Here is a 23,531-nt window from a genome sequence, read left to right as displayed (position 1 = left end):
GGATCTCTTTGACATCTTTTCGGGGCCCTTACTGTCTCAAATTATGAAAAGGAAAAGGAGGCATTTGTTCATCATTGATGCCTTTTATCCAAAATTTCCATTCAAATTATCTCTGAAACTGTAAAATTTGGAATTTAAAATTTTCAAAATTTTGTTTTTTTTTTTATTTTACATGACAAACAACTCTGAAATTTTCTTTTTGAACACATTAATTCAATTAACGGGAGCTTTCTCCCTGGAATTAGAGTTTTCAAATTGCACCGACGAAGCTGATGAATCTGTCATTTATGTATATAATCTAATCAAATGATTCTGAATGGAGATTTTCAATATATTATGAATAGGTTTGATTAATATTTTAAGACTCAGCCGAAGTCTACACATTTATTTTTTTTGTTAATATTATACTGAAAAAATATGGGATTTGGAAAGATTCCATGGGTTTAATTTTTATATATTAATTACTCATGGGAAAATGCAAAAAGATAAAAGAAAAACAAATATATTTGATTACTTGCTGCAGAGTCTATAAGCCAAATATTCCATGATGAGAACAATGTGGCCTTGACCTTGGCAATGTCGCAGTTCACACGTCCAACAGGATCAGTTTACAAATAATAATAAAAAAAAATTAATTTGCTAATAATAATATTATTTCATACTCGTGAGCTAATCATATGGAAGCACATGTGGTGTTTCCTCTAGTCAACCATTTGTCTTAACTGTTTTTATTAATTATTAATATTAAGTCTTAATAATCATATCCTAATGCTTCCATGCCGGGACGGCAATTGATTTTTTGGGTTAATTCATTTACACGTTTCAACTCATAAATAACATTAATAATATAGAAATTTTCAAAAGAGATTATTACTGGTTCAATTCACAGATTTGTACTGTTGTTTTCCAACAGAATTGGGGGGTTGACTTGGTTATTAGATGATTGTGTTTCCATTTACCTTGCAACCTGTGATAATTTAAATATATTACATTATGCTGTTGCCTACTGCATATTTTATTTATATATATATTAGGGGATGGAATATAATGAGAAAATAGGAGTTTAAATATAATGATAAACGTACTCTAGACACTTCAATTCTAGTTGAGTCCGTACTATAAAGGTTAGGCCTTAATTTTATTAAATTCAATACATAAATCTGCTTTACATACAAATTTAGGATTTACTTTGATAAATCAGACAGAGTTCGAGCCTATATATGAGAAACCTGACTTGATTAACATGTTTGATGTGACTCCCTGATTCAATTAACCTGCTTGATGGGACAACTGACCCATTATGTTTGAGATTGAGTCCACATTGCACTAAATGAAATTAAATGACCGCTTGACGATGAAAAATGATGCATTATATTCGTATGTAAGACCAAGCTTGACTATGACAGGAGGGTAGAAATGCAAGACGACAGTTACACGTCAGTAGAGGACAAAAGAGAAGGAATAAAGAAAGCAGAGGAGGACAAACCAAACTAAATTTACCAAAATACACCTTAATCCTACCCTTTACTGGATCTGTGGACATTAATTGGCGCCGTCTGTGGGAACGAATGAGATATTTTCATCATCGGAGTTCTCATCCACCCCAAACGACTTGACTTCAACTCAAGGACCACAGTTCTTATTTTCTAGCCCAACTGCTCCATTAAACCAGCCACCTATATTGTTTAACCCATCATCAAGCTCAGCCGGAACCATATCTTGTTTGACCAAAAGTTGCAAAGTATGGCTCTCCAATTACTGAACATTACTCAGTAGCTAGGCCAGATGTTGCAATAGAGAGGGCTCAACACCTTGTTGAGTATACCACCTTTACCTAAGGGGCTCAACGTCAATGAGCTCCAATCCACGTTAAACTACCAAGCCCCTCAACAAAACAATAGGAGAACAGATGACGGAAATAGAGAGACCAGTCGGAGAAACGAGCTTATAGCCAGAGCAAGAGGCAGGGTAGTGAGGGAGCTCATTGAGAATAATGGGGCTGAGAGCGAGCTACTCCTCCGAGCCAGCAGAAAGATCGAAGAGTAAAGAGCTAAAAAGGAAATACCGTTTGGAGAAAGCCCCTCACTTTCCTGTTAGAGCTGATGAAGAATGTAACAACCCGGAAACCGGACCGCTACCGGTGCTAGGGTTCAGATCGACTTAAGGTCGTTGGAACTCATAGCAAGCCTACTGTACATTTTGTGTACCTGATAAAATCTCATACATGATCATAAGATATAACCAAAAACATAAACATCTCACGAACCAAGGCTTGATCTGTACATGCATCAAAACTTAAAATATAAACCCATACTAGAGCCTTCATCAAATGCTCAAGTATGGTAAACATCACATGTCTCAAGCTTAGTTCAAACATAAACTTATACATAATACCTTTACATAAGGATCATGAAAACAAGGATTACAAGGTGAAAAACTAGGGCAAAGCACCATTATAATCCATTAAACAATACATGTCCACAACTATACTATTACAAAAGACTATACCAACAACTATGCTGACTTTCTCAAGCTATCTTTGACCCTGCAACCCTGGGGTTAGGGGAAATGGATAAGCTACAAGAGTCTAGTTAGCAGAACATAAAAATAGTTTAATAAACATATGATCGAATGAAATGCATCACAACACAAACAATACACATCAAGATGGACTTGTTACCAGTAACCCTCTATATATTCCAAAAGTACCTGGCCCTCAACGGGAGCTCCTCGGCATTTTCTCTTAAACATAATATAACATATCCATAATGCCAGGCGAGTAGAATGGGCAGCCCTAATCTTTCCCTTACATAGTGTCAGGGGCGTAGAATGGGCAACCCTAGTCTTTCCATATCCGTCATAACATATCGTACTCGAGGGCTAATGGGTCATCCAACATCCATCCACATCAACAGTAAATTATGTAATGCATTATATTCGTGAATTCTAATGCAAACAACCTAATACATATACATGGCATTCGTGATGCATGAGAATGTTTAAACAGTTTGATTTCTTTAAAAAATAATAGATCGGTTCAGTTCTACTCATCTCTGGCTGACGCTCGCCTAATACTGACGCAGTTATTTCACTGCAGGCCTCTACGGTCTCCCAATTCTGATCCTACATAGATAGACTCCAATGAGGGACCAAACATAACTATTACAGGACTTTAAACAATTCCCCAAAAACTCCCTAAAACATACCAAAGCATGCATACAAAATAAGCAGAAGAAGGTTAGGCAGGGGAACTTCGGCGACAAGTTCGGCGGCTGAAGGTCCCTCACAGATCTGAAAGTCAGGGACTTTCAGGGGCAGGTTAAGCGGCCTAAACTCCACACAGATCAGAAAGTCAGGGACTTTCGGGGACATGTTAGGCGGCCTAAACCCCACACAAATCCGAAGGTTGGAACCTTCGCAGGCTGGTTAGGCGGCCAAAAGGTTGCCTCCACAAGCAGATTCGGTGGCCGAACCTTGCTTTGGCGGCTGAACCTGGGTTCTTCAGCAAGGCAGAACCCGATTTTGCCCTATGCACAAAGCCATCAAACACTCTGATCCTCACACCCAACTACTTATAAATATTCATACTCACTCAACATGCATAAGGGACATAAAAACTAGTCTATTCTCCATCAAACAACAACAAAAACAACACAAGAGAAAACATTCATTAACAACCTAATTCAAACCCTAAAACTTTAGATTTAACCATTTCATGCATTAACAACCCTTAACCCTTCTTAAAATTTATTTAAAATATAGTAAAAGCAAAGATCTACACTTACCTATTGGAGATCTAAAGGTAGCAGCAACCCAAACTTGGAGATGAGAGAAAATCAATTTCCGGAGGTCTCCAAGGTTTAAAACTTAGATTCAAACTCAAATCTTCAAAAATAAGGAAAAACTCATGAATTTTCTGAGAAAATTGAAGGAAAAATAACAAGAGCAATAAAAGGGAGGGCAAAGACTTACCTCTACCCGAAAATGGAGAGAAAGCTCTCTTATTTTCGGGCTGAAGGCCTCTTATAGGTGGTTGGAGAAACCACCTTCGACGGCCGAACAAGAACCACCTTCGGCGGCCTGGAGGAACCACCTTCAGCGACTGAACTTGAAGGTTCGGCGGCCGAACCTGGGGTTTACTTGAAAAATTTTCCTTTTTCTTTCCTTAACCCAAAATTCAAAAATTCAAATTCATTTTATGAAAACCTTAATTTTACCCTTCTAAGAGATTTCAGCCTCGAGATTCAGGATTCCAACGGGGATTCCATCAGAAGATTTGGAATTCCGACGCCAGAATTTAGTCGGGTATTACAAAAAGGGCCGTGAAATACATAAGTAGAATGACGCCTTGACAACCAGTCGATTTGCCAAAGATGACAGAGACAGAGGAAGGGTTGGGGAGGATAAGAGACAAGATAGGCCAGAGAGGAGGCAAGATCGCGGACCAGAGGCATTGAACAAACACCAATGGGAGAGAAAGGAGCATAGACCTTATCAACCCCGGCTCCCCGTCGAGATTATTTTCCTGAACGTGTCGAGAGTCGAAGTGCTCATGGCAATCAGGGATAAAAATTTCATACAATGGCCTAAGCTCATAAAAGCAGAAGCGAGTAGAAGGGACTCAGATAAGTACTGCTAATACCACATAACTCATAGCCATGACATAAATGACCGCTACCAATTAATAAACGAGATAGAAAGTGTAACAGCCCGGCCCTTCTCGCACGGCACTGTTACCACTCACGGCCCAGGGCTATCCCTCGCCTGGCCTCTTGCCACCTCGGGCTTTCCACTGGCGTCGTGAGCAGCTCTTAACATCCCTTCACCCTCACGGGTTCCAGGCAGGATTTGTCCCTCGGGGGAGCCATTTCGGCCCGCCCTAGCCCGAGTGGATTGCCTTTTTATGTAACAGCCCGGCCCTTCTCGCACGGCACTGTTACCACTCACGGCCCAGGGCTATCCCTCGCCTGGCCTCTTGCCACCTCGGGCTTTCCACTGGCGTCGTGAGCAGCTCTTAACATCCCTTCACCCTCACGGGTTCCAGGCAGGATTTGTCCCTCGGGGGAGCCATTACGGCCCGCCCTAGCCCGAGTGGATTTGGCCCAATTCCTTCCTCTGGGAATTAGGTCGCCTCCCCCACTGCTCGAACCCTTGACCTCCCACTTTAAGGGAATAGTCTGGTGAGAGTGAGTACCAATTGTGCCATTGGAACAATTGGGACTCACTCTCACCAGACTATTCCCTTAAAGTGGGAGGTCAAGGGTTCGAGCAGTGGGGGAGGCGACCTAATTCCCAGAGGAAGGAATTGGGCCAAATCCACTCGGGCTAGGGCGGGCCGTAAGGGCTCCCCCGAGGGACAAATCCTGCCTGGAACCCGTGAGGGTGAAGGGATGTTAAGAGCTGCTCACGACGCCAGTGGAAAGTCCGAGGTGGCAAGAGGTCAGGCGAGGGATAGCCCTGGGCCGTGAGTGGTAACAGTGCCGTGCGAGAAGGGCCGGGCTGTTACAGAAAGGCTAATAAAAAAAGGCCACCTCTGAAATTTTGTGAAAAAGCCAGAGGATCACAGGCAACAGCAAAATGCGATTGGAAAAAGATCTAAGAGACAAATTGGAGCACCAATAAATGACGACTCCAGCAAAATAATCAACATGATTGTAGGAGGGATTGGAGGCCGTATGAGTCGAAGAGGGAAGAAGAGAGGTAGAAATGAAGATGAAGGTAGCGTAGAAGTGATGCAAGTCGCTCAACATTCTCCAGCAATCATCTCTTTTTCCCTAAAAGATGCGCAGGGAGTGCATATCCCTCATGATAATGCCTTGGTCATCAAGGCCGCCATCCATAACTTCAGGGTTCGAAAGGTGCCAGTGACGATGGCAGCAAAGTGAATCTACTACCTTACAGGGTCTTCTAGCAAATGAAGATACCTGAAGAGTAGCTGGTCAGGGATAAAGCTCCGATCAAGGGGATAGGAGGAACCCGATAGTAGTAGAAGGAAAAGTAAAGATAGCTCTCACTCTAAGGAAGTTGGCCTTATCACGGACTTACTACGCTGATGGAATTATTAATGAGCAGGTAAATGAGCACTTGATGATAACCGGGCCCTGAACACTCTAGCCCAAGTTGAGCCCATACTGAAAAGGCCAAACCTTAACTTCATTAAGACCCAATACATAGGTCTGTTTCACATATAAGTCCAGGATTTACTTTAATGAACCAAATTGGGCTCGAGCCTATATATGAGCGGCCTGACTCGATTAACCTGTTGGATGGGACAATAGACTGTGTAACGTCCGAGATCAAGTCTACATGGCTTTAGATGGAAAATGACGCAATACATCCATACGTACGGTCAAACGTGACTATGACAGGAAAGTACAAATGCAGGATGACAGTTACATATCACTAGAGAACAAAAGGAAAAAAAAAGTAGGAGGACAAATCAAATCAAATTTACAAATTACACCTTCAACCTACACTTTACTCGATCTATAGACATCAAAATATATTATGTTTTCTACAATTAAATAGCTTTGAGTTTTGAGTCATACATAATTAAACACCTCATGCAATGTTCCAAACACAATCATTCCAGAAGTTACAAAAATAAACCTCAAAAATGAATACGTGGAAACGACAATAAAGTATAAAGCCCATGCATATATAAGTATATAATCCAAATTCCACATGATGTCCCTTTTCTGAGGCTTCAATTTCCATTGAAATACAAAAGTCGAGACCAAAGTTCCTGGAAGACTGCCTTTTTATTTTATTTTTTGGGTTTCTTTCTGAAGATTTGAGAACAGAGATTTGGCAGTAGTGGCCAACAAGGAGATGTAGTTGATCCGAAGATGAGTGAGATGAAAACTTTAGGGTGGTCTAGGTTCATTGCTTGTACGAAATATGAAAACTATCGAATCCGGTTTGAATCATATAATTTAGGTACATGGTACCCATTTGTCCCCCCCAAGTTGCTTATCATCTGATGACCTATTCATGAGGACTCCCTCAAATCTCACCTCATGTTTATTCCCACTTGGGAAAATAAATGGAGAAAAATATCAGATAAGGTTTTAGTGTTGGTGGGGTGTTTTTCTTAATATGTGACATTACTCCAATTCAACCCCACATAGGGCCATCTCCTCAATCATTTTGATTCTTCTTAGCTCTAAAAGTAATGCCAAAAAGAGAAGAACCATTACCATTCTCAGCAGCAAAATTATTTTATATTGCTCTCATAACAATATTGAAATACAATGTCTTTTGTAACGTCGTTTCGATTAGTCTATCATCAGATATATATTGGAGCCTGCCGCAGAAATTCAAAGTCCATCAACTAGATGGATTTAGGGTTTTGAGTTTTGACAACAGTGTTCAATAATATGATATATTAATCAAAGGTGGAGCTGGGAGTTGTGGTAGAAGTTCCTGATGAGAAATTAAAGAAGACCCCACGAACCATTCTGATGAGGATGCGTTACATTCTTCAGGTCAAGTACACCAAAACAGACTATAAAGCATTATTACAGAGAGATAAGTGCAGGAGAGCCATACGATCCAAGCCATCCATTTTTATATATCAATAAGGGACCCATTACATATTACACCCACACTTTCAAGCAAAAGCTGTAATGTGGGCCATTCACGATGACCCCAGTAGTCCATGCATGGGACCCTTTAACGAGTAGGCTATGACGTGATGCATAGAATGTAAAAAAGGTGAAAAATAAATTGAAAAATCGCATGTATAATTATTGATTATCATTACCATGCAAATGCATTTATGTCAAGGTGAAAATTCCCATAATCATGTTCCTAGTAATTCTTTCTCAGATTCCCAACTTTTGTTTTCCCGATTACCAAACATGATGTAAGTATCTGGGTAATTGGAAATTGCTTCCAAGGCTTAATTTAATATTTCAAAAATGATCTGTAGAAACGTAAAATTAAATAAATAAATAAATGACATCATCAAGAACAGTGATTGTCGGCAAACCCATTTTTAACCAATGTTACTGCTAAACTCGTGGATTATATGTCTCTGGTGATGGATTTTGCACTCCTTTGTCTGCCATTGTTATCATTCCTTTTCGTTTAATATAAAATATTAATATATATACACATCCATATCTATTCATCAAATCACTTTCTCACTATGCTGCTTCTTAACTGTGAACAACATTTATATTCGAATTGCAACTTTTTTTTTCTTTATTTGAATTTAAAATCTCTCAGTCCTCTTAACCTTCAATTATTTAATATGTTTTTGCATGCACAAATCTAAATTGGAGAATTCATCAAGTTAAAAAGCCAAATAGTGTGTAATTTTAGAAAGATTGAATTTTGAGAAGGTGATTTACAAATTATATTTATGGAAATTGAAATGAAAAATCTGAAAATCAAGGGTAGCTCAATTTTGAAGGATAATGGTTTAATTATTTAATGCAAATAGAATGTTATAAGAGAAACATACAGAAAATAGATAAAAAAAAAAAAAAAAAAAAAAAGCACCCATTCTTTTTACCTTAAAAATTGAGACGTAAAGAAAGGGGGGATGGCCCACAAAGCACCAAACAGGGAAAGATTTGGTGTCGTAACGGTTCAATGATTGTCCAAAGAAGCTTTCATTTGTGGAGTTTTTATTTTACCCATTTCACGCAAAAAGCCCCAAATAATAGTAATAAATAAATTTATGGCGCGCTCCCCAACACGTGTGTGTCGACCTACGTGGGACCCATCAACTACCTCAGCCAACTGTAATCTAACGTCACATCCCCGCCCCTCCGTACTTCCTCGTCAACTTCACGGCTGTCTCTTGCTGTCGATACCTTATTGGCTACCGAAACCTTGCCTTCCGTTCGTCCCTACTCCCTACGCCGTCATAACAGCTGCTGTTTAGATCCCACACAATAATTGCTACTTTTTCGACACAATATTGTAAAATCCTTGAAATGTGGATAATGAAAGTTACAAAATTTACAGCAAAGTGGAAAAAAAAATGAATAGTATTGAGTCAAAGTGGTATCATAAATGGATTTGGAAATATCCAAAATCAAAATGGACAATAAATGGAGAGGATGGTCGCTGTTTGATTTGGTAGATTTCTCAATTGCAGGACCATGAAATTATTTGTTACATATAATTAACAGGTGCATCGTTGTCCACACGACTGCTCTGTCCTTTCCTATCTTCAATTATCTCTTTGTATATATGTTGCTAGTTTAGCTTGTGATGAGAATTAATTTCTATGTAGAGATCTCTATTATTATTCATTCATATATTAAAAACTCAAATAAACAGTAAAGGATATTTTAGATAATACATACAAAGTTTATGAATAATTGTAGTTACGCTGAAATAAAAGAGCACTGACTAGATTTATAGTGAGAATATAAGTATAAGGGAAAGAAGCCAAATTACTTTTAAAAGACAAGGCAACGAGGATGTAAGGAATTGATGGGAAATTAGTGATTACTGTAAGAGAGCAAAAGATAACGATTATGAAGATTATAATCAAGAGGTTGTTTGAAATCAGAAGAAGCATCATCCATATGTCCTTGAAGGAAATAAGAAGAAGATGCATCTGCCCTCATACTTGATCCATCTCTTTCCAAAAAAGAAAGATGACAACCAATTGACAAGAAAGATCAACCAATCACTCTTTGGCTTAATGAGAGATAATGGGATTAGACATTGTGGTTAGTCCTCATTAATAATTTCTCTCTTGGTACTAATGGCCTAAGATTTATCACTATTTGTATTTGACGACCACAATTTCTCCTAGGAAGCACACCACGTTCCTTCACTTTCTTTTGGGTACCTAAAACCCTTCCCACTCAGAGAGAAGTGTCTATTCAATATGACCTTTTAATTTATGTATCCCACTTAATAGGCCCATTAGCTTAACTAGCAACATTTGCACATGCACCCCCTTCTCTATCTTTCTTAAACCTCCATTTTAAATCATATTATCTTTAATTATATACCCATTTTATTTCTTTTCTTTTTTTCACAAAATCCCAAGTCGTTTTCATATCAGAATATTTCTTTTCTCATTCCACGTTAACTGGTTTAATAATAATTTTTTAAATTTATGTATCGCAATCATTAAAAATAAAAGTCAAAGTTAATAAATAAACTTTTATTCGATTGAAAGGCAATAGCTCTAAAGATTAATTAAACTATATGCGATTATACGTTAAAACCATATGTGAAAAGACATTTAACGTTTCGCTAAATTATTAAAAACGAATCTATCTATCGAGTTAATTTACCTGGGTTTGCCTCCCTTAATTATGATGATTGCAACGCCTCCTTTTGCTTATAGTGGGGATGATGGTCAACTTGCATTACAGATCACATGAATGACCTCGGTTAAGGGGATATTTAGTCCCCTTAATCATCCATAATTCTTATACATTCAATTGCTTAACTAAGATCCGGTCGGCAATTGATGAGTTGAGTCCAATCAATCCAATTGTTTTGATGGAAAAAAAAAAGTATTAAAATTATTAAAGTAATGCTTTGCTGATTGTAATTAATAAGCTAATTGTTCTTCCATACGTCATATCAAAATGGCACTGTTCAGAGAAGCTCTTTACGTGGGCTATGGTGGTTCGAAGATTTTATTTCTAGGTTTTCATGGGCCGAAATTCTTCAGGAAGCTCCTTTGGGCCTCCAAATATCATTTTATGTCCCAATTTCATTATTCTTTTCTTTTTATTCGTTGTAAGAAAATGTTTTTTCTGTTAAAATTTATATTCTCTCAAATCTCCATCATTGCCTTCATCGAGGTATCTTTCAATTCTCAGGTCAGTCTCAGATTTGGGCCTTTTTTTCTCTAATTTCAGAATACAATAACTTTTCAATTCTGATTCTGTTGAAAGAAAATTATTCTAGAGGAAAAACTATCATGATTTTTAGTAGACAGGATGATAGAAACCCTACCATGTTGATAAAGCTCGAACAGCTTTTCCTGAACGAATTAAATAGAGATAAAGAGGAACGAGTTAATCTCCTTGAAGATCATGCGAAAACAGAGACAACGACTCTCGAATCTCGATTGTACGACCCCCACGGCCAAGGAGTATAGGATACTTGATGTCATGACATGTCCTCCTTCTCCAAAGAAACGGAAGGCCTCACTGGCCGTTAACGCTCCGGACAAAATTACCGATTTGAAGAGATTCTTTATCTCTCGGGAGCTTCAAGTTACGCTCGAGACTAATTAGAGTCTCTTTTCAAGATTTTGTGTAGAGGACAAAGCAAGCACCACGGTAAATTAAGCCGTGGAAGTTCTTCAAACTTCAAAGGATCATAAAGTTTGATTGACCAAAAGCTTAAAAATTTCGGATTGTATTAGTTACAGAATTCAAATTACTTTAGATTGAGCTTGGACTGATAGATTTAGATTTAAAATTTAGGTTTTTAATAATGAATTTAAAATTTAGAAATTGAAATCAAAATATCTTATTTTCTTTAATAAAATATTTTTAATTTAAAATAGAAGTATAGATTGAATGAGTGAATTAATTTTTTATTTTAATTTTTGATTATTTAATGTCAAAAAGGCTATCAGAAGCTGATAAAAAGATTAACCGCTATTAAAACATCTAATATTGGTAAAGGACACTTAACTAACCAGTAATTTAGGAATTTTGTTAACGTGCCAATTTTATTTTATTTTATTTTATATAATGCTAATAAAACTAAAGATAGGCATAGGTCAACACTGTCACAATCTGGTGCATTTAGTCCCGGTACAGCGCTATATGTTCTGCGCAAGCAAAGGCTTGACGACAATGGGGAGCCCATATTGGGGCTGCAAAGCAAGGTTGTCCACTGGGGCATGTTTATACTCAGAGGAGAGGGAGAAGCAAAACCTCTGAAGAACCATTGCAAGAACTGCTTTTGCTTCCAGCATTGCAAAATTTTGTCCCACACAAGTTCTTGGACCTATCCCAAAGGCTAGAAAAGCATTTGGGTGGTTCGCTGCCTTTGAAATCCCATTCTTAAACCTAATTGGATTGAACTCGTTTGCATCCTCTCCCCAATATTCTTTGCTCCGGTGGATCTTTGCCAGAGGAATTGACACCCATGCATCCTTTGGAATCATCATGTTCCCCAATTTCATGTCTTTTGATGCTTCCCTGAACATTTCTACTACCGGACAGTACAACCTCAAGGCCTCGAGGAGGACCATGTTTACCTACAGAGTTGTAGCCAATTTAAGACATTCCATTGACAAACAAACCAAACCTTGTAAAGTAGAATGATGGCTTACCAATCTTAACCTGGCCAACATGTCTGAATCAGGAATTTCCAGTCCACATTCTTTCAGCACTTCTTCTCTGAGCCTTGTTTGCCAGTCTTGATGTAAGCTCAACAAGAAGACTGTCCAAGTTAGCAAATTTGAGGATGTTTCATGCCCTGCAAAAAAGAATGTTTTGCACTCTTCCACTATTTCATCCATGTTTAACTTGGGTCCTTCTTTGATGTCTGAGTTTTCTGATGCTGACATGATCAAACCAAGCAGATCATCCCCATAATTGCAATCTAGATTCTTAGGTTTTAGTCTGCTCTTTATGATGTCCCTTAGAGAATTCCTTATTCTTCTATCGAGCTTCCATAACTGTAGGTTTGATGGAGTTGGAAGATAGCTAAATGATTAAACAACAGAAAACAAGAGTCAAGCAGTTGATCAAATTATAATGGGAATAAATTGATGACTAGAAATGAGGCAAATTACTGGCTGCCAGGGATCAAAACATCAAGAAGTGAAGCTGCACAGTAGTGTTGAAGCTCGACTTGTGCTTCAAAAGCTTCTTTCCCTTGAGAATAGCTACTGCCAAAGGCAGTGTAGGCTATTATTTCAGCAGTAAGCTTTCGAAATTCTCCATTCATTTCTATCGTTTTACATTGATCCATAGCTGCATTGGCCTCATCTTTCCAAGCTTCAAGCATCGCTACAGTACATGTTGCCATTCTCTTTACCATGACCTGTCAGCAACCAAAATCAATCAAATCAAGAAACGACAAATATATAATTGTTAGTTCATTCGCAATCCATGGAGACCTTTAGCTTGTCCATAGAGAAAGCAGGATTAACAATTCTTCTGCGCCTAGCCCATTCCCCTCCATTGACTAGAGCTACTCCATTTCCTGTCAGTGCTTGTATTGCAGGACTGCACTTGGGCTTCACATAGAAACCAAATTTGTTTGATAAAATTTGTTTTGCCAGATCAGGGTCCGATATGCTAACCACTGGCCTCGTCCCAAACCAATAAAGAATTGTTTCTCCTGCCTCATAAAAAAACAAAGCTGTGCAGTAAGACCACAGGCCCTCAATTTTTATTTTTATTTTTTAAAAGTTTTTTATGGGAATTTGTTGTAGGTAAAACAAGAGATGAGTTGAAAGCATCTACCAAGCTTAGTGCTTCAAAATTAAAATAAAAAACTGCAAATGGGGTATCCCTTTATTGATGTTGGTGTTCCTTTATTCTTGCCTACCTCTGCTTATCCATTATATTAATACAAATATTTGACAGAAAAGGCAGCTATTTATATTAAAATAATTTTGGTTTAGAATCCAGATTTTCAGAGATATTTCGTTTCATGTGAAAATGATTTCGTACAATATTTAATTTAAATGTCACCTTGCCCAATTCTTCCTACTTTTAAATTGACATGAAAGTTAACATATGACGACAGAGATTCTGTATTTCAACATCAAGAAAATTGTGCAAAAATGGTGCTTAAATCTTGGATAAATTCTAAAAAGTTATTTGAAGTCCTAACTAATTAACAAGAAATTAATTATTTCATATAATATGCACATATTATATCATGAAAAAAATATAAATATCTTATAATATACTTAGTCGCAAATATCTTGGAGTAAAGCTTTGTTTGGGAGAGCATAAAGAGGAAGGGGAAGTATCATTAAAGTAGGGAAACAGAAGGAAAATAAATATGAATTAACCTCTCCCCACCCCAAACCCAAAGCAAGCGTAAGAGTAAGAGAGAAATTCACCATATAGAGGGCACCATTTGTGGTACTGAGGCAGAACTCTGGGAGTAATGTCGTTTGAGGTTGTATCCATGACAATTTGAGCAGCATCCATCTTCAGCCTTTTCATTTCATGTAAAGATCCAGAGAAAAGCGAGTAAGAAGGACCCTTAACTCCTTGTTTCCGGAAGCTTCTAGACAGAGCATATGGTCTCCACAAGGAAATCTTTAACACTTGCCAAATCTTTGGAAGAAGAAGAAATGTGAAAGCCGCCATGAAAATGCCCACATAAGCCATCGTGTAGCTGGCTGGCTGCAAGCTCTCTTCCTCTGTGCCTGATTTGTATTTATAGCAGTGGATTTTGTACGCGCGATGCTCGTGCCGTCTCTTTTTTAGCACGCCCCATCTGGCTATTATATATAATTTTTTATTTTTTTTTACCGGCAGAAAATTATCTATTTAGTATATAAAAAATTTACTAATTGAGAAATGCATTAAAATTCAAAACTATCGGTTAGTCTTTTTGCTAGCTTTAACTATTAGATATTTTAAAAAATTTAAAATATCTATAATACGACTGATTAATTAAATTTTTAAAAATTTTAAAAATTAATTAATAAATTTTTTAAAATTATAAAAATTAAATTGTAAAATATTTAACAGTAAAAATTAATAAAAAATTAAATAATAAATTTTTTAAAACGTTAAGAATATTTTAATATATTTTTTAAAATTAAAAAATTAATTAAAATTTTTTTTCTTATTATAAGAGTTAATTATTTAAAATTTAATGAAAACTCAACGTATCATGTAATTTTAAGGAAAATAAAAAAAAAATATTTTCTATATATATGTAAAAAAACCCATTTCCACTATCATCACTTCACCTTTGCAGATATTGTGACCACAAAAATAAAAATTACATTTATTTAGAATATTATTATTATAGCAAAAATATATGAAATTAAGGAAAAGCAGTTTTTTTAAAAAAGTAAAATTAAAAATAAACAGTAATAAAGGATTACACAAGCTTTTGTTAGTATATTAACGACTTTTTATAAGCTAGTCTGGAAAGAAAGCAAAGGGGAGATGCATGGGCTAAAAAACTATTTCTTTTTATACAGAACAAATTCTGAGGACCATTTGTGCTGGCATTTCTTATTAGCTTTGTTCATTTCGTCGACAGAAACATAAAGAAGCTTGTAACAAATGTGGCCTTAATTTCCTTCTCTAAGCACTTGCTAGATCTTTGTTATATAATCAACCACCACTAATAAGCCCACCATTAAAGCAACAAACATAACCCATTATTGTCGTCACGGATACTCAAGAAATTAATATGAAATTGAAATAATATTGAATGAAGAACCCACTTTTATTGCATTTATATGCATTTGGTATTAGTTGGATTTCAGCTAGAAGACTTACTCCACTCTTATCAAAGCAGAGATTTAACGATAATGGGTAGACCATATTGGGGATGCAAAGTAACATGGTCGATTGGGGCGTGTTTATACTCGGGGGAGAGGGATAGGGAAAATCTTTGAAGAATCAATGCAAGCACAGTTTTTGCTTCCAGCATTGCAAAATTCTGCCCGATGCACACTCTGGGACCTATTGAAAACGCCAACAAAGCATTCGGGTGTTTTCCTGCCTTAGAGACTCCACTGGCGAACCTCAATGGCTTGAACTCATTCGCATCCTCTCCCCAGTATTCCTTGCTCCTGTGAATCTTTACCAACGGAATTGTTAAACATGTTTCTTTTGGGATCATCAAATTCCCCAGTTTCATATCTTCTGGTGCCCTCCTGATCAACATTATCACTGGACAGTACAATCTCAGAACCTCGAGCAGGAACATGTTAACAAATTTTAACTTAGATAGCATGTCTGCATCAGGAATTCCCATCCCACATTCCGTCAACACTTCTTCTCTAAGTTTTTCGTGCCATTCTGGGTGTGTGCTCAACAAGAAGACTGACCAAGTTAGTAAATTGGATGTGGTCTCGTGCCCAGCAAAGAAGAATGATTTGCAATTTTCCATGATTTCCTTCATGTTCAACTTTGGAGTAACTTTAGAATCGCCATCAGCTTCTGCTACTGAAGATTCAATCATTATACCAAGTAGATCGTCCCCATAATGACCATCTGTAGCAGCCTTTGCACTTAATCTACTTTCTATGATAACCTTCAATGAGTTCTTCAGCTTCCTGCTTAGCTTCCACATCTGAAGATTCGATGGAGTAGGCAGATACCTACAAGGACCCAGAATCAGAAGAAGATCAATATATTGGCCTGGAAGTGTAAGGGATTGAATAAACAATTAGAACATGGTTAGGGTTCAAGTTTATTACTGGCTACCGGGGATGAAAATATCAGTATCTGAAGCAACGCAACATTTTTGAAGCTCTTTTAGGGCTTTAAAGACTTCCTTTCCCTCGACGTAACTGCTGCCGAAGGCAGTGTGGGCAATAATATCAGCAGTAAGCTTCTGAAAATTTGCATTCATCTCTATCTTGATACGTTGCTCTTCAGTCAATACAGCAAGAATTTTCCACTCATCAAGCATTGAAATGGTGCATTCTGCCATTTTCTTTGTCATAATCTGCTAGGCAAAAGACCAATAGACGTAAAAATTAAGGAAAATTCTACACTAGTTTATGAAAAAGAACTCATGATGATGATAAATATATTAAATGTTGAATTTGAGACCTTGAGCTTGTCAATGGAGAAAGCAGGATTGAGAACCCTTCTGTGCCTGACCCAATCCAATCCCTCTACAAGAATCAATCCATAACCGACGAGATTTTGTAAAATTGGCCTTGTCTTGGGTCTCCCATAAAAGCCGAACTTGTTTGATAGTATTTGTTTGGCCAGCTCTGGGTTTGTTATTGTGATTCTTGGATGTGTACCATACCAGTATAGCAGCGTATCACCTGTGACATTGAAAATTACCCATAACTGAATAAAATTTAACAAAGGGAGGAAAAGGAAAGGAATGGAAATTCTACAAAATTAGATGACTTTTAATCGAGATAACAAGGAGGCTTCTCTCAACATTTTTTTAAGAATAATAAATAAATATTTAATTTAACTGATTAAGAATTTAAGAAAACAGTTTAAAAAATATTTATGGTGAAAATATTTTTATTAATAATACTCATTATCGCTGATTTTTTAGAGAGTTTTACGAAAAGAGACAGGGCCAAAATTCTTTAGAGTCCACTAATGAGACCGATCCATCAGAACACCATTCAACACGCGACTAAAACAAATCGGGCTGACCAAGAGCCCAAACCTGTCAAAAGAGAGTCTAGCTCGTTTGATGTCACGAAAATAGGAGAGCATGTTTAACTATGTCGCAGCCATATCAGTCCGCGCATCGGAAAAAAATTAAATAATTAATCGATAAGAATGAGCAGATAAGTACTCCTGTGTGACGGTAAACATTATAATAGAGTGACGGTTATGTGTTACTAGAATACAAGAGAAAAACGAATAAATCCCTCTAAATTAAGTACACACTCAAAAATTTTATTTTCTCTTAGTATCAGAACAGACGCCTTTTAGGATTATTAAATATTTATTAAATTTGTTAATTTAATTTTAATTCTTCGATTTCTTCTTTTAGAGAGAACACATAAATAAATGTAAAGATGGATATAAATAACTTAGAAAGAGATGAATTAAAATTTTAAATTCCTAGACTTTTAGGAATCAAGTTGTAAAATATCAAATTTAATCTAGGATTTCGATTTTTAAATTTGATTTAAACATATCTATTTTACCAATCATTTTATTTTTTTACTCCAAACTAAATAGTGATATTAAATATAGATGTGTAAAACAATATATATGTGCATATATAATTAGGTTTATATTTGTGTTTATTTTTTACTACAATAAATATTACAATTAACAATAATATTAATTTTATTACTATAAAAATTAATACAATAACAATATAAATAATTAAAAATAGTGCACTAGTATTTCATCTAGAAATTTCTCTAAAAATAATTAGAAACATAGATGCAGATTGAAGTAGCTAATAATAAGAGAAGCTAAGACAAGTGGGAAGAGATCTGACCGAACTCGGAGAACCATTTGTGATAGTGTGGGAGAACTCTGCTAGTGATATCATGGCAATTCGTATCCAAAACCTTTTCATTTGCAAGCTTCTTCATCTTCTTTACTTCATCAAGGCAACCATAGAGAAGCTTGTAAGGTGGGCCTCTGATTCCCTGCTTTTGAAAGGTCTTAGTAATCGCATATGGCCTCCACACCACAATCTTAAGAACCTCCCAAAGCTTTCTAACAATTAAAACAATCAGCAGACCCACCAACGCAACCGCTGCGTAACCCATCATCAAGGGCTACCTAAAGAAGTTGATGATATGAAAAGATTAGCAGCTGTAGTTGGTTTATATAATCTACTGGGTATCAGCATTCACCACCATGCACAGTTATGGAGGCAAAAGTTGACGGTGATATCATTGCTTTGGTGCGCATGGAGTGGGGGACAAATTAATTTTGTGGATGATATGGCTTCGTCTATCGCTAGATTTGTCATTTTTTGAGGCTCTTATCGGGCTGCATGTCTCATCAGTTCTGTGCCTGCACCGCACTCTCCCAGAACTGGATGGATATATTAAATGCGCTTTGGCTCATTTTCCATTTTAAATATTTTTCTAACAAATATTTCATTGCCCCATAAAAATTAGGGTGACTTCTATTTTTCACGTTGTTTATTAAGGAATATATAATAAAATCAATAAATTTTGTTCATTTCTTTCCTAATGAACTTCTCATTCATATTAATTCACTAAAAATTAAATAATTCATATTACTAATTTATACTTGAAATTAATGAATTTTACCTTCAGAATACATATTAAATAGGAATATACTAACTAGTTAATAAATAAAGTATAATATAAAAAGTAATTTATATAATTTGAGCCAAATAAAAAAAAAGAAAGTAATTGGTATGTCCTATATAATGGATGGAGCATTTAATTTATCATAAGATATACAAAAAATATTTTTTAAATTACATTTGAATATAAATAACTGCATACCGGTAATGACAATATAAAATTTATATAATTTTAAAATTCTACTTCATTAATAACAGGTGGTCTGTGCCTCATCGATGAATTAATCTGCAATCTTTCTCACTAGTAAATAAAAAATATAATAAAATTATTAAATATGAATATCTGAATTATGATTTGATTTAATAGGTAGATGAATAAACCGTAATTTATTTGATAAGTAAAGAGATTTCATGTGAATCTCTCCATACTCGTTTTTAAAGAAATAGCCTATAAAATATAAAAAAATAAATTTATCGATATGTCTCGATAAGCAATCTCACCATTAACGCATTATTAAAGAATACTAAGAAATTAATATGAAATTGAAATAATATTGAGTGAAGAACCCACTTTTATTGCATTTATATGTATTTGGTATTAGTTGGATTTCAGCTATAAGACTTGCTCCACTCTTACCTAAGCAGAGATTTAACGATAATGGGTAGACCATATTGGGGATGCAGAGTAACATGGTCGATTGGGGCGTGTTTATACTCAGGGGAGAGGGATAGGGAAAATCTTTGAAGAATCAATGCAACCACAGTTTTTGCTTCCAGCATTGCAAAATTCTGCCCGATGCACACTCTGGGACCTATTGAAAACGCCAACAAGGCATTCGGGTGTTTTCCTGCCTTAGAGACTCCATTGGCGAACCTCAATGGCTTGAACTCATTCGCATCCTCTCCCCAGTATTCCTTGCTCCTGTGAATCTTTACAAACGGAATTGTTAAACATGTTTCTTTTGGTATCATCAAATTCCCCAGTTTCATATCTTCTGGTGCCTTCCTGATCAACATTATCACTGGACAGTACAATCTCAGAACCTCGAGCAGGAACATGTTAACAAATTTTAACTTAGATAGCATGTCTGCATCAGGAATTCCCATCCCACATTCCTTCAACACTTCTTCTCTAAGTTTTTCGTGCCATTCTGGGTGTGTGCTCAACAAAAAGACTGACCAAGTTAGTAAACTGGATGTGGTCTCGTGCCCAGCAAAGAAGAATGATTTGCAATTTTCCATGATTTCCTTCATGTTCAACTTTGGAGTAACTTTAGAATCGCCATCAGCTTCTGCTACTGAAGATTCAATCATTATACCAAGTAGATCGTCCCCATAATGACCATCTGTAGCAGCCTTTGCACTTAATCTACTTTCTATGATAACCTTCAATGAGTTCTTCAGCTTCCTGCTTAACTTCCACGTCTGAAGATTCGATGGCGTAGGCAGATACCTACAAGGACCCAGAATCAGAAGAAGATCAATATATTGGCCTGGAAGTGTAAGGGATTGAATAAACAATTAGAACATGGTTAGGGTTCAAGTTTATTACTGGCTACCGGGGATGAAAATATCAGTATCTGAAGCAACGCAACATGTTTGAAGCTCTTTTAGGGCTTTAAAGACTTCCTTTCCCTCGACGTAACTGCTGCCGAAGGCAGTGTGGGCAATAATATCAGCAGTAAGCTTCTGAAAATTTGCATTCATCTCTATCTTGATACGTTGCTCTTCAGTCAATCCAGCAAGAATTTTCCACTCATCAAGCATTGAAATGGTGCATTCTGCCATTTTCTTTGTCATAATCTGCTAGGCACAAGACCAATAGACGTAAAAATTAAGGAAAATTCTACACTAGTTTATGAAAAAGAACTCATGATGATGATAAATATATTAAAGGTTGAATTTGAGACCTTGAGCTTGTCAATGGAGAAAGCAGGATTGAGAACCCTTCTGTGCCTGACCCAATCCAGTCCCTCTGCAAAAACCAATCCATCCCCGATGAGATTTCGTAAAATTGGCCTTGTCTTGGGTTTGACATAAAAGCCGAACTTGTTTGATAGTATTTGTTTGGCCAGCTCTGGGTTTGTTATTGTGATTCTTGGCTGTGTACCATACCAGTATAGCAGCGTATCACCTGTGACAATGAAAATTACCCATAACTGAATAAAATTTAACAAAGGGAGGAAAAGGAAAGGAATGGAAATTCTACAAAATTAGATGACTCTTAATTGAGATAACAAGGAGGCTTCTCTCAACATTTTTTAAGAATAATAAATAAATATTTATTTTAACCGATTAAAAATTAAAGAAAATGGTTTAAAAAATATTTATTGTGAAAAATACCAACTCTTGGGATTATTAAATACTTATTGAATTTATTAATTTAATTTTAATTCTTCAATTTCTTTTTTTAAGGAGAACATAGAAATAAATATGAAAAAGAAGAATAAATCGGAAATAAATAACTTAGAAAGAGATGAATTGAAATTTTAAATTTGTAGACCTTTGGGAATCAAATTGTAAAATATCAAATTTTTAATTTTTAAATTTGATTTAAAAAGACCTATTTTACCAATCACTTTATTTTTTACTCCAAACTAAATAGTGATATTAAATATAAATGTGTAAAAAAATATGTGCATATATAATTTGGTTTATATTTCTATTTATTTTTTACTACAATAAATATTATAATTAGCAATAAAAAATTTACAATAATATTAATTTTATTACTATAAAAATTAATACAATAACAGTATAAATAATTAAAAATATTGCACTAGTATTTCATCTAGAAATTTCTTTAAGAATAATATGCAGATTGAAGTAGCTAATAAGAGAAGCAAAGACAAGTGGGAAGAGATCTGACCGAACTCGGAGAACCATTTATGATAGTGTGGGAGAACTCTGCTAGTGATATCATTGCAATTCGTATCCAAAACTTTTTCATTTGCAAGCTTCTTCATCTTCTTCACTTCATCAAGGCAACCATAGAGAAGCTTGTAAGGTGGGCCTCTGATTCCCTGCTTTTCAAAGGTCTTAGTAATCGCATATGGCCTCAACACCACAATCTTAAGCACCTCCCAGAGCTTTCTAACAATTAAAACAATCAGCAGAGCCACCAACGCAACCGCTGCGTAACCCATCATCAAGGGCTAGCTAAAGAAGTTGATGATATGAAAAGATTAGCAGCTGTAGTTGGTTTATATAATCTACTGGGTATCAGTATTCACCACCATGCACAGTTATGGAGGCAAAAGTTGATGATGATATCATTGCTTAGGTGGGCATGGAGTGGGGGACAAATTAAATTTATGGATGATATGGCCTCATCTATCACTAGAATTTTCATTTTTTGAGGCTGTAATCGGGCTGCATGTCTCATCAGTTCTGTGCCTGCACGGCACTCTCTCAGAACTGGATAGATATTAAATGCGTTTTGGCTCATTTTCCATTTTAAATATTTTTTTTCCAACAAATATTTCATTGCCCCATAAAAATTAGGGTGACTTCTATTTTTCACGTTGTTTATTAAGGAATATATAACAAAATCAATAAATTTTGTTCATTTTTTTCCTAATGAACTTCTCATTCATATTAATTCACTAAAAATTAAATAATTCATATTACTGATTTATACTTGAAATTAATTAGTTTTATCTTCAGAATACATATTAAATAGGAATATACTAATTAGTTAATAAATAAATTATCATATAAAAAGTAATTTATATAATTTGAGCCGAATAAAAAAAATTGATAAAATTAATCAATGCTTTTTCTTTTGATTAATTTGCAATTTTTGTCATTAATAAATTAAAAATTACTGTAATTTAATTTAATAAGCAGATCAATAAATTATAATTGATTTGATAAGTAAAAATTATCTTTAAGATTTTATATGATCTTTTCATACTCCATTTGAAAACATAATATACAAAATATAAAAAAAATAGATCAGAAATATATTGGAATGTTCCGATAGAGATCTTTCGACGCTCAAATAAAATTTAAAATTTTTTTAATAGTGTAAAAAAAAATAAAACAGAGAGAAAAAGAGAAAAAAAAAATTTAAAAGAGAAAATAGAGAATGTGTAGGAGAGTTTCTATATGAGTGTGGGAGAGAAAGAGTCCGATCTTTCTTTTAAATTAAATAAGTGATATATATAATTCTGATTATTTTAACATCTCTTGTGTCATGTCTTATCGGACTGGACGAGAATATCTTCTTATAAGTGTGTCAAACGACTCATTAATGATGTGCAGTCGACTAAAAAATATAGAGCCGGATAATTTATAACATGTCTATCATGTACGGTTACGTTAATTTATTTTACTATATATACATTCATGATCCCGGTGATATACTAAGAAAACGACTAGTGTGTTGGAGGTTGACACTTTACCTTAATTTTATCGTATCGTATCTGACTCACTCGATTTATATAGAGATGAGTTTCTTTCGATCACAAAAGTCGGTCGCGTCCAAATTCAATATCTCATTATAATACGAATTTTGAAGATAGAATATTCTCATACTTTATAGATTAAATTTTTTTACTGTGAAATTTTTTATTACTCAATTCAATTAAATAAAAAATTCATAAAATTCTTTTAAATCTTGTGTATATCTATTACGATATTAG

At 35.5% G+C, this 23,531-nt stretch overlaps 3 protein-coding genes across 3 annotated transcripts; all 3 read right to left on the bottom strand.

Moving 5' to 3' along the window:
* Positions 1-11,650: 11,650 nt before the first annotated feature.
* On the bottom strand, positions 11,651-14,438 carry LOC110615153 (cytochrome P450 709B2). Its single transcript, XM_021756876.2, has 5 exons — positions 14,030-14,438; positions 13,073-13,296; positions 12,746-12,996; positions 12,281-12,656; positions 11,651-12,205 (listed from the first exon to the last, which is right to left on the bottom strand). The coding sequence occupies exons 1-5, from the start codon at positions 14,301-14,303 to the stop codon at positions 11,765-11,767; spliced, it is 1,566 nt and encodes a 521-aa protein (XP_021612568.1). The 5' UTR covers positions 14,304-14,438; the 3' UTR covers positions 11,651-11,764.
* Positions 14,439-15,362: 924 nt separating this feature from the next.
* LOC110614544 (cytochrome P450 709B2) lies at positions 15,363-18,795 on the bottom strand. The gene is made up of 4 exons (XM_021756103.2): positions 18,097-18,795; positions 16,719-16,942; positions 16,361-16,611; positions 15,363-16,261 (listed from the first exon to the last, which is right to left on the bottom strand). Exons 1-4 carry the CDS (start codon positions 18,374-18,376, stop codon positions 15,445-15,447), a joined length of 1,572 nt encoding a protein of 523 aa, XP_021611795.1. The 5' UTR covers positions 18,377-18,795; the 3' UTR covers positions 15,363-15,444.
* A 628-nt stretch (positions 18,796-19,423) lies between these two features.
* LOC110615953 (cytochrome P450 709B2) lies at positions 19,424-22,117 on the bottom strand. The gene is made up of 4 exons (XM_021758223.2): positions 21,755-22,117; positions 20,796-21,019; positions 20,438-20,688; positions 19,424-20,338 (listed from the first exon to the last, which is right to left on the bottom strand). The coding sequence occupies exons 1-4, from the start codon at positions 22,032-22,034 to the stop codon at positions 19,519-19,521; spliced, it is 1,575 nt and encodes a 524-aa protein (XP_021613915.1). The 5' UTR covers positions 22,035-22,117; the 3' UTR covers positions 19,424-19,518.
* Between the last annotated feature and the right edge of the window lie 1,414 nt (positions 22,118-23,531).

The sequence above is a fragment of the Manihot esculenta genome, chromosome 5 (genome assembly GCF_001659605.2).
Source record: "Manihot esculenta cultivar AM560-2 chromosome 5, M.esculenta_v8, whole genome shotgun sequence".
NCBI classification, from domain to species: Eukaryota; Viridiplantae; Streptophyta; class Magnoliopsida; order Malpighiales; family Euphorbiaceae; genus Manihot; species Manihot esculenta.
Note: the sequence above shows the minus strand (reverse complement) of the source record. Positions and strands in the feature narration are given on the sequence as shown.

What these genes read in the sequence shown, in the direction of transcription:
- LOC110615153 (XM_021756876.2), bottom strand. Translation starts at nt 14,303, where the DNA reads ATGGCTTATGTGGGCATTTTCATGGCGGCTTTCACATTTCTTCTTCTT. An exon ending in CAAATGGTGCCCTCTATATG is followed by an intron (nt 13,297 to 14,029) that starts GTGAATTTCTCT and finishes TTTATGAGGCAG; the next exon opens with GAGAAACAATTCTTTATTGG. An exon ending in TCTCTATGGACAAGCTAAAG is followed by an intron (nt 12,997 to 13,072) that starts GTCTCCATGGAT and finishes GGTTGCTGACAG; the next exon opens with GTCATGGTAAAGAGAATGGC.
- LOC110614544 (XM_021756103.2), bottom strand. Translation starts at nt 18,376, where the DNA reads ATGATGGGTTACGCAGCGGTTGCGTTGGTGGGTCTGCTGATTGTTTTA. An exon ending in TCTCCATTGACAAGCTCAAG is followed by an intron (nt 16,612 to 16,718) that starts GTCTCAAATTCA and finishes TTTGCCTAGCAG; the next exon opens with ATTATGACAAAGAAAATGGC. An exon ending in ATTTTCATCCCCGGTAGCCA is followed by an intron (nt 16,262 to 16,360) that starts GTAATAAACTTG and finishes GGGTCCTTGTAG; the next exon opens with GTATCTGCCTACTCCATCGA.
- LOC110615953 (XM_021758223.2), bottom strand. Translation starts at nt 22,034, where the DNA reads ATGATGGGTTACGCAGCGGTTGCGTTGGTGGCTCTGCTGATTGTTTTA. An exon ending in TCTCCATTGACAAGCTCAAG is followed by an intron (nt 20,689 to 20,795) that starts GTCTCAAATTCA and finishes TGTGCCTAGCAG; the next exon opens with ATTATGACAAAGAAAATGGC. An exon ending in ATTTTCATCCCCGGTAGCCA is followed by an intron (nt 20,339 to 20,437) that starts GTAATAAACTTG and finishes GGGTCCTTGTAG; the next exon opens with GTATCTGCCTACGCCATCGA.